The 11,208-nt window shown below is 40.4% G+C and overlaps 1 protein-coding gene across 4 annotated transcripts in view; it reads left to right on the forward strand.

The window, feature by feature from the left end:
• IFT74 (intraflagellar transport 74) overlaps positions 1–11,208 on the forward strand; it is a 41,225-nt gene that overhangs the window by 16,192 nt on the left and 13,825 nt on the right. For all 4 annotated transcript variants that reach the window (XM_081845095.1, XM_081845096.1, XM_081845098.1 and 1 more), the window contains exons 9-16: positions 1,283–1,421; positions 2,238–2,300; positions 2,827–2,970; positions 3,327–3,367; positions 4,414–4,493; positions 7,304–7,357; positions 9,005–9,102; positions 11,070–11,196. In XM_081845095.1, the coding sequence (XP_081701221.1) occupies positions 1,283–1,421; positions 2,238–2,300; positions 2,827–2,970; positions 3,327–3,367; positions 4,414–4,493; positions 7,304–7,357; positions 9,005–9,102; positions 11,070–11,196 (746 nt within the window). The remainder of the gene's footprint in view (positions 1–1,282; positions 1,422–2,237; positions 2,301–2,826; positions 2,971–3,326; positions 3,368–4,413; positions 4,494–7,303; positions 7,358–9,004; positions 9,103–11,069; positions 11,197–11,208) is intronic.

Raw genomic sequence — 11,208 nt, forward strand, 5'->3', positions numbered from 1 at the left:
CGTTCAACTTCCAAAACATTCGGAAACCAAGGCGCGGCTTCCGATTGGCTGCAGGAAGCTCCGGAAGCCAATCAGAAGCTGCGTCAGACATTCAGCTTCCAAAGAACATTCACGAACTGGAACACTCACTTACGGGTTTGCGGCGTTCGGGAGCCAAAATGTTTGAGTAGCAAGGCATTCATCAACCAAGGTACTACTGTAATATGATACTTAATAGAGCAATTCTTTAATGTCTGCTCAGAAGTAAGGCCCATTAACTTCCATGGGGCCCAATCTCAGGTAAGAGAGAATGTGTTAGAGAGAAAGTGCTAATAGCTGAGAAGGAACACAGGGGAAATACGGCTGATAACTTAATATGGAAAGATGTAGTGTGATGGAAAAAATACGAAGAGCAGTTTTTACCAAACTGATCCTGTTGCTCACATCGCTGCTGCCACTTGCCAGATTTTCTCTCTCTCTCATCTTTTAATGCTTTTAATGCCACCCAAACTTGGATCCTCAGAGCTTGCAGTTCTGTACAGTGCCATAGGCCTTACCAGCACAGATATACAGACTGGGATTTTCCCCAGGAAGAGTGTGCATGCTTCACTTAGCTCAAAGGTTAGGAAGAAGGTTTCAGTAACAGCTGTAGAGAGTAGCCAAGCGACAGCATGAGGGTCAGGGCACTCTCACCCTTCCCCTGCCAAGCTGTTTTCCCTCATAATCTTCAATAGTAAATTTCAGCCTTAAAGCTTCCTGCAGCTTCCCAACCCTTAGAGAAGGCACAGTACAAATGTTTTCCGCAAGCCCAACTTGTATAACTTCCTTCAAGATAGTGTATCTGAAGAAATGTGCATGCACACAGAAGCTCATACCAATAACAAACTTAGTTGGTCTCTAAGGTGCTACTGGAAGGATTTTTTAAATATTTTGTTCCTTCAAGGTAGGAGTTCATGTGCTCAAGCTAGCCCTATTTACATAAGCACTGGCACACGACAGAGGGAGGGGTCAGACTCACACCCACAATCCCCACTCCTGCCCTCTTCAGTTCTCTCTCTTTCTGAGATCTAGTATCTTGCAAAAGGCAGAGTGCAAATTAAATGGAGAAGGCTTATGCCCCTACAAAGTGTGCCTGTGGGCTCTGTTCAGAAACTTAATGCAGAAAAGGGTTGGAAGCAGAGACGGTGAGCATAAACCTGGATCCCCTTTGACACATTCACTGGCTCATGTGCTTCTGGCTTGCACTCTTAATAAAGACTTGGGGATTGAGGTTATTTACAAAATATTTGCTTTTGTGATGCAGCAAAGAAAATCTCATTCAAGCTGTGGAAGATGACATCCAGCAGGAAAAGCAGGCGGCGGAAAACATAGTCAAAAATATGTCTGAAGAGGATCAAGCTAAATACATGGAGATGAAAGTGGCAAATGAAAAGCTCTTGCAGGTGACGCTTTCATGTCTGAACTACATCTTGATGAGCCCCAGCACGATCGATAAAGCGTTGATAAATGAAAAAGAACTCCTTCTATAGCTGAAATCCAACAGCGGAAATCCAAAAGCTGAAATCCTTTTATGTAGGATTGCATGATCTTGACTAAGCTGTCAACTCCCCATATTTTTTGGAGGGGTCCATTTTCTATGCACGTAGCTTCTGGTAGCTTTCATTAACCAAACACACTGGTCCTGCTTTCCAAACACAGTGCGTTCCTAGCAAATTGTTCGTTAGGCGAGCTTTCGCTTAATGAGCTGGTGATTTCCAGTATTTCCTATATGAACAATTCTGTTCCATGGTTTGTCCTTTCTCTCTCCCTCCCTCTTCCACTGCCTCTCGCAGTTTGACCAAACTGGCAGTGGAAGACAGGAGTGCCTGGCGTGCTCTGGTCCATGGGGTCACGAAGAGTCGGACACGTCTCATCGACTAAACAACTCTCCCTCCTTGGTTTCTGCCTGAAACTACTGCAGTCAATCAGCCAACAAAAGAAAAACCAAATTGTCTGATCCTTCCTGCTCCCTCATTTGTCTGATCTTTTCTGCTCCTTGATGTGCCCTATCTCTGTCCCTCACTCCATGGTTTCTGCCCCAAATGCTGTCACCGCCAAGATAAACACAAGGAGCTGGACAAACTCCAGCTGTTTTGAGATCTGAACCAGTCTTTCATTTAGCAAAGGTTGGGTATAACTAATTGTGTTCAGGTAACAGATTTCAGGTAATGAACATTCCAGTAGCAGGACCTGCATACTAACTTATTTTACTCTTGTAGGAATTATGTGCCTTACAGCAAGAACTGGATGCTGTGAATATAAAAGAACAGTCTCTAGATGCTGTATGTATGACATTAAATTCTTCTATTCAATTACAAAATGGTTGAAATTTGAGGGTGTTTAAAATTTTGTTAATGAGAAACAAAAGCTGGCATAAGTTGTTGGTTTTTTGTTTTTGCTGTACCATTAAGAAAATATGGCCAAAATCCCATGATAGCCTATTTATTTATCTGGACACTGAATATCAATTAATGTTTGAATAGAAGCCATGGGCTTTGTTACTCAGTGATTGTAGGCTCTTGATTTTTAGTTCTCTACTCAGTTTTATCCAGGATGTATAGTTGTGTTTTTATCAAGTTTTAAAGGGCATTTTATTGAATACTATTGTTTGTATTTATAGGGGTGGGGGTTGGCAGACAGTATTCAGGGATATATATTTCTTTATAAACAAATCATAAATAAATTGTTACCTGGCAGTTTCAACACATGATCACTTTTGGTTGATGTACAAAAATTCTTAACAGATCACTTACATGACTTTATTCACAAAATATTTCATCACTTTAGTAAAGAAGTTTATCTCTTCAGGAAATAGCACACTCCCAGGTTAAACAGGAGGCTCTGCAACTGTATGAAAAGCTTCATGGCCTTGAGGAACATCGGAATCAAATGATGGCAGAGGACAAAAGTATGGGCTCTCCACAGGAGGAGAGAGAGAGATTGCTAAAACAGGTATGTAGAGTGCTAAAACAGACAGAAATGAAGAGATTTTGCAAACAAAGGGCAGTTGAAAAGTGAAAACTGGGAGGTCAAGTAAGCACCTCTGTCCAAACCACCAACTATTGATAATGATGCTAGAAACAGAACTGACAGACGTCATTTATTATTATTAAGTGGTCTTCATTTTTAGCCTTACCGAGTAATTTTTTTAAAAAATCTTTATCGCATTTTTTAAAATTCCAGAGAAAATAATAAATTAAACATTACATCCGAATATACAGAAAGAAAAAGGAATTTTTTTTGCAGAGACCAACCATCTTGGGTTTTCCATTGTTATTTAATGATTATATGTTGTTGTTTTTTTAAAGGTGAAGGAAGACAACCAAGAAATAGCAAGCATGGAGAGACAGTGAGTGCTGTTCCATATTGTTCTTTTAGACCCTGGTTCTGAATATAAATGCAATTCTCTTATCTATTTCTGCAAAGCTGCTCAACTCATATAACCAGCTTGTATAGTGCAGCTGCTTATAGGCTATATAAAGAAACAGACCTTGTGTTTTTTGAATGCCTCGCAAAACACTTCTAGTTACAACGTATTTTGAACTGAGATATGATCTATTTGGGATGACTTGAACTGTTACTAAAGTGCTAAAAGCAAGTAGTATGTAAAGCCAAAAACTGTATTTACTCAACCACGTTTCCCCCCATATCTACATGTTCATCTCGTGGCAATTTACCTCATTCCAAGGGAATTTTGGCAGAAAGGAGCTTAGGCAAGGTGGAAGATTTCCAGGGTTCTTAAACATGCAGAAAACCTCTGCAGGCATAGAAGAGAAGTAGACCTCATATAGTCATCCCCTTCATGTGTTTTCTGTCCCTTGTTCACAATGGCTAAAGATGGCTGTAATCAGGCATCCCCAAACTTGGCCCTCCAGATGTTTTGGGACTACAATTCCCATCATCCCTGACCACTGGTCCTGTTAGCTAGGGATGATGGGAGTTGTAGTCCCAAAACATCTGGAGGGCCGAGTTTGGGGATGCCTGGCTTTAATGAGCAGTACAACTGAAACAATTGTGCATTCTTCTATTATAGCAAACAGTGTAATCCTATATATGTCTGCCCCATTGATTTCAGTGGGACTTACTCCCAGTAGGTGAATTAGTATAGGTTTGCAATCCAAGTCATTATTATAACGCTGATTAACCAGCAGGTGGACCCATTTGTTAAGTTAAACAAGGCAAGATCGCTCCTTTGGGATAATCAAGTTTCTGTTTAAAGTTAAATACATCAGTGCTGGAATGCTAAGAACCTAAGAGATGTTAGGGAAAGAAACTAAAAGATGTTGGCATTTTACATTTGTTAACTTCACTCACCTTGCTATTTCCCTTCCAGAAAATGCCTGCTAAATGCTGTACTTTTTCAGTTTTCATCATTTAGTTTTTGCATGGTTTTAGGCTGACAGACATAAAAGAAAAAATCAACCAACTTAACGAAGGAATACGGCAGCTTGACATGGATTTAGAGGAGCAGCAAGGTAAAATAGACAGGACCTATTAACCTGGTTTTAAAAAAACATTATTAAGGAGGGAATTCAACTAAGTTGTACTCAGAACAGGCCGATTGAAATGAATGGACATGAATAAGTTAGGTCTATTATTTTCAATAGGTCTGCTCTAAATAAACTTTATTTCATAAAAAATTATATACTGTTTGATAGTTTAAAAAATCCCTGAAATCAAAATGAACAAAACAATAAAAATATTAGTCAAAGCAGTTAAAACATTCAGAAAATTTAAACCAGCAATAAACTAAAAGCACATCAGGTATCTGGGTAAGCTTGTCTGAACAAAAATGTTTTTAGCAGGTGTCGAAAATGGTATGATGAAGGTGTCTGTCTGATATCAATAGACAAGGAGTTCCAAAATGTAGATGCCATCTTGTTTAGTTTTTCTTCCATGTAGTAGATCTGATTCAGAAGTGAATTTGTGATTTTCCCCATTCATTTATGATCTCTGGATTGAGGGTACTGAAGATCCGTGTGCACAAAAATCTGCTGTTGGCAGGAAGGTTTCTTCTTGTTTTGAAGGACCTCAGGGCGTGAGAATAGTGAGCGAAGATAACATGATGAAGTTTTTCCTAGTCAGGGTTATGTGTACTCTGTACCAGAATAGGCCAGTTCCTTTACTAAGTCCAGTCCAAGTTCTGTGATACAAATCAGTTTTGCAAATGGAACAAGTACAGTGGTACCTCGGGTTAAGTACTTAATTCGTTCCGGGGGTACTTAACCTGAAACTGTTCTTAACCTGAAACACCACTTTAGCTAATGGGGCCTCCTGCTGCTGCTGTGCCACTGGAGCCCGATTTCTGTTCTCATCCTGAAGCAAAGTTCTTAACCTGAAGCACTATTTCTGGGTTAGCAGAGTCTGTAACCTGAAGCGTATGTAACCCGAGGTACCACTGTATGCACATACTTCCTTATTTTGCATAGTATTCTTTCCAAGAATGGCTGCTTACCCAGACTGGGGTGGGTGGCAGTTGTGGCCTGTTGCCACCGGCTCCGCAACCACCGGAGCAGCAGCCACCAGGTTGCTGGCTGTTAGAAAATCCCCGGGCCAGCTCCCACCTCATCACTGTCATTTGACTTTGGCCAATCCAGCTGAGCCTGTGGGGCAGGGCATGTGGGAGCAGACTAGAACAGCAGTATCCTGTTGGCATAGACGGGGTTAGTGTTTTCACTACAGAATGCAAGGTTTATGGATGATGATGATACCCCACCCATCTGGCTGGGTTTCCCCATCTACTCTGGGCAGCTTCCAGCAAAATATGAAGACATAATACAGGACCATTTGTAGAATGTGTATACAGTGGTACCTCGCAAGACGAATGCCTCGCTAGACGAAAAACGTGCAAGACGAAAGGGTTTTTCCTTTTTTGAGTTGCTTCGCAAGACGAATTTCCCTATGGGCTTGCTTCGCAAGATGAAAACGTCTTGCGGGTTTGCTTCCTTTTTCTTAAAGCTGTTAATACCCAGGGAATCCGCGCTCCGCAAGACGAAAAAATCGCAAGACGAAGCAACTTGCGGAACGAATTAATTTCGTCTTGCGAGGCACCACTGTATATGCTTCTCTGAGTACGTATATATTATTGAGCCCTAGTATCACATATAAGATCATGAGAAAAAATATTTGAGATGTAGACGATTGTTAATTTAGCCTGAATATATCCAAAGGGTCTTATTGCTAGTTCCTACTAATCACTACTCTGTTAAGGAACTTAAATAGTATTGTTCTTTCTTGATTGCAAACTAGGTACTCCCATCACTGCTTGTTTTGGTCTCTCCGTTTTCAAATAATAGTAACAATTTCTTCATTCTGCTTTTATCCTTTTTTCTTTGCATATTGCTTTTGCATTATTTTCTTGTATCATTTGGATGACTATAGACGGTAAGAAATAGATTGCTTTGGTGGTAGCTTAGTGAAAACAGCACTCTCTGCTTTTACACGAGTCTGTTTTGTTTCTTGTGTCAAGAGTAATAAAACAAAGAAGTAGAAATATTCTCTAGATTTTTTAAAATGAGTCCAGGAATATATATATTCATGGTCCTCTGAAAAGTGGGCTAGACTTTTTCAGGGCACTTCTGGTAAGTTTTCCTGTATCATGAAAGGGAGAGTCAGCCAGGAACAGGCTCACAGCTGCAAGGAAGTTCAAGGAAAATCATGGTCCCTTGGGGCCAGTTGCATATGTTTATAATTTGTATATGTTAGATATGAAGGAAAGCTGAAGGGATGTCGATACAATACTATTGGGGAGGAAAGAAGATGTTGGAATTCTTGACTCTAAATGTATCTATATTTAGCTTATCCTTTCACATTTTTTGCTTATGAAACACAAGACATCCACTGGCATAATTTTTATATATTTTAAAGACTGAATTAACCCTATTAAAATACAAACAAAGTATACAAAGTACCCCCTCTATCTCAAGCACTGAATATTTGCTTTAAATCAGATTTCCATACATGGATTTTGGTCAGCTCTTAAATGAACAAGATTCATTGAAACAGGTCAAAGAACAAAAGGTGTAGGAATGGATCGCATGCGGTACTAGTTGAAAGATGCTTGCACAAAGGGTATTTCCCATACTGGCTACTCACTGCAGCCCCTGTGCCTCCCTAAAGCCTCTTGGGTTGTGATATAAGAGGTTGTAGTAAAAGGGAGAAATGGAAAATGAAACAGAGACAGTTTGTGCTGTGAGTTCCTCCGAGTTCAGTAGGGTTTATCTCCAAGTAAATGAGAAGATCGCAGTCTTAATAACTGTTTAATTTTAAAATGGCATTTTTGTAGGTGAGAAGAATCTGAAATACAAGGAGTTGAAGAAAAGAGAAGAAAGCATGGACAGTAAGTAGATTCAAATGTATGTTGACTTGCATTGTCAAAATGAAGGCATCTCTTAATGCACATATCATTTGCGTTAATAGCTTTTGGTCACCTGGCATGATTGCTGTTCTTAATTTAGCAACCTTAGCCAAAGACATTTCCCCACATAGCCACTGCAGCAGTGTATAGAGCAGGCATGGCCAAACTCGCCTCTAGCTGTTTTGGGACTACAACTCCCATCATCCCTAGCTAACCGGACCAGTAGTCAGGGATGATGGGAACTGTAGTCCAAAAACAGCTGGAGGGCCAAGTTTGGCCATGCCTGGTATAGAGCAATAATTGATTGCTATTTCAGGCCTTCAAATTCTCAGTCAAGACATTCCTCTTGGTTTGTAGGCTGCATTCAATGTTTTTAAGAGCACAATTAATTGTGGGAAATTGAAAATAAAATAGGTCTGGGTGTGTCGGAAAATGCTGTGTAGACACATGAAAAAGATTGTGAAGATCAAATAACAGCAGTTTTTAAGTTCCATATGGCCTTCTTAAGCTGCTTTTGTATAAGGATGCATCTGTAGATTTTGCTTTTGTCAGGAGACTATCCTCAGAGGAGAACTAGATAAGGAAGGCGTTTTGCGCACCTTTACAGTGCTCAGATGACTTAAAAGCTGCCTTCAGCATGAAGGAATTCTGATGTAGATTTGGAGCTGCCATGCATGCATGAGTCAGAGCAGGGGTCAGCAACCTAAGGCCCATGGGCCACAAGCGGCCTACGAGGGTTGTTTAACCGGCCCCTGAGCCGCCCCCGAACCAAGCCTTCCACTTGCGCTAAACTGGCGCGGGGACTCGCTTCCGCAATGCAGGAAATTGCATCTGCGCAGACGCCAGAAATTGTGGGCGCAATCTAACCCACAGAGGGATCTCTGCTGGAGTGAACTGGCCCAGGCGAGGCAGACCTTCCCAACTCCTGAGTCAGAGCTTCCCTCTTTGGACAAATGTCCACTGTACCCACACAGCCGCCTTCTCCACATTGGAAAGTTTTGCTCCTGCAAGGGTGACATACCCTATATGCACCGGAAGTAAACTATGCATCATGTTAATGGCGTAGTCTTAGAGTTCTGCAGGGCTCTAATGGAGCGCTTCAGCAGTGGCACAAGAGGGGGATGGGCAGAGCAGCAGCACTGACCTTGTGGCATTGGGACCACTGCAGTTCCCCCCAGGGCACAGCATTGTCCTCCCAGCATCAGCACTGTTCCAGCTCACTGGAGCCAGGGCAGTGACAAGGTTGGAGGAGGTCCAGGCTGGCAGCATTGATGTCCCACGAGGGTACTTCTTTGCAAGTGTAAAACATTTTCTGATGCATAGTAGAGAATCAGAGGGCAGCTTTTTATGTGGCTCTTCATGTGAGCTTTGACTGTCCTGTCATTGGTTGATCACCACATCGATATTAAAAGGTGAATAAAAGGCTGCAAAAACCAGCTCACATTCTAGATATTCCTTACAGATAAAATTTCTTGGTAAAGTTCCATTTAAATTGCTTTAAGATGTTTATGTATATATATTAATTGCTTTTAAATTCAGAATCCTTATAGCTATAAGTCACATTTCAAGACTTTTCTGCTTTTCCTTTTATAAGCAGCAGCCTCCCTTATCTTGTTTTTCAATCTTTAGACTTTCTTGAATCTTTTGAAGAGGCAAAGAACCAGGAACTAGAACGGAAAACACAGATAGAGGCCAGTATTGTGGCAATTTTAGAGCATTCAAGCAGGGTGAGTGGCTTTGGCTCCAATCATAAGCTTGGAAGTAAGTTCCGTTGACTCTGCTGTGATTTTCATTTTACTTTTATTGATTTTTATGTAAACAAATCCAAATGAAAGCAAACTAGAACCAAAGAAAATAACAAATAACTAACTTATTTTAGGCATTTCACTGGGAACACTTACCCAAAAAGTACATCATGTCAATCCAAGAGCATTAAATCACTTACTGTTTACCATCTTTGCAATGATACCAAAGGAAAAGCATAATCTTCCTCACAGGTAATCCTGTTTTCAAAGGAAAAGAGGATCAACAAGTAAAAAATTTTGGGTTGGTGTGTGGAGTCTGATGGTGTTTTTCATTTTATTTGTGTAGAATTCACTAGGATTTTTCTGCTACGTAAATGTGGCTAGGATAACATTTTTAATCCTTTTTTCATAGGAATACAGATTTATTCCTTACTTTAGAATAAAGATGAAGAGATACCAATCACAATTATTAGTACTTTCCAAATAATCAAATTGTTTGGTGATAATTTAATTAGTTGCTTTTATTCTCCAGAAAGCATATCAAGTTGAAGCTTACAGGGGTTGCTTGACATATAAAAAGTTTACAAGTATGGTATTAACATGTGAGAGGGGACAGAGAGCGAGAGAGACTGTAGCATACTACCTTCCTGACCCCTCTTATTCTTGGGGCCAGTGCAAAGATAACACAGACTTCCTGTTAACTGCTGTTAACAAATGAATAGTTAGCTTTGGAAATGTATGCTCCCTAACCTCATTTCAATCTTTCCCTTCTGTCTTATTTCAGACTCTGAAACCCATTAGAAATCATTGTTTCGAATCCTAGTTAAGAGAATCCTGCTTAACCACAACTTTGGTTAACATTGATACCAGCACGTCCATTAACTTGGTATAGCATGGGGGGGGGATCTGCTTCAGAATGAAGAGGGGTTTGGTTCCCAAGGCTGGCTCCTGTTTTGTTCTTTGTTTTTAATCACAATTTAGGGAGAGCCATTATTGCATCTTTTTCTTCCTGCAAACTCCACCCTCCTTCACAAACAGAACCACCCTTGTTTCTTCTGCCGACACCTCAGTCTTTAATTGCACTAATAAACCTTTTATGGCCACGAAAAGAAGCAAAACATTTCATAGTTTACTTCCATCACATATGGCACTAAAACTAGGCAGACGTAGTTACTTATGCTCTTTCTAGCTTAAAGTACAGTACAAACTGCACCTAGAATCATTCCCTGTTTATATAACCTCATATGTTCTTATTTTGCCTAGTGTATCAAATCCCACACACACACCCAAATCAGACAATTTAAGTCGATAAAACTATTATTTCAATATTATTACACCTTTGGCTACATTAACTAAGCTTGGTTCTCATTTGGATATGTTCATTGTTCTGTTGCCTATTTTTTTTCAAGAAAATGTCATGGCTTTTATGTGCAACTTTCATGGGTTCAGCTTTTGTCACTCAAGGCTGCTTCATGGAGGAACAAGCATTTTCACTTTTTAAATACTGCATGCTACAGTGTAAACAACTTAATTTACACTGCTGGCTCCTGCTTATAAAACCAGGATCTGATTGTCACATTCACAATTTGGAGTTGAGTTGTCCTGGCTTTGGAAAGCAAGGTATTCCATAGCATGTGGAGAGAAAACATTTACTGGGAGCAAAGACTATCCTCACTTGAACTTCCCCAAATTGCATCGGCCTCTCACCTTTTATTCACCTTGGCCCTGTTTCCCCAATTATAGGTGAGGCAATACAATGGTCTGTAAAACTACAACATTCTCCTTTTTATAAATGAACTCCAAACAGCTAAAATGTTTTTCCTAAGGGGATTTGCTATAGCTGACTTCAGTAGTATGGAAAAACACCAACCATTCTCATTGTTAAGCCACCAGTTGTAGCAGTGCATTTGGGGTGTCTCATCTTCCACTACTCTTCTTTAATCACACAGAATGTAAATCGCATGAAGCAGATATCTTCTGTAACAAACCAAGAGCTGAAAATCATGCAGGAAGATCTCACTTTCAAGTCAAGTGAAATGCAGAAATCACAGAGTACTGCGAAAAACCTGGGAACAGGTATGGCAAGCG

The sequence above is a fragment of the Podarcis erhardii genome (genome assembly GCF_964252035.2).
Source record: "Podarcis erhardii genome assembly, chromosome: 17".
NCBI classification, from domain to species: Eukaryota; Metazoa; Chordata; class Lepidosauria; order Squamata; family Lacertidae; genus Podarcis; species Podarcis erhardii.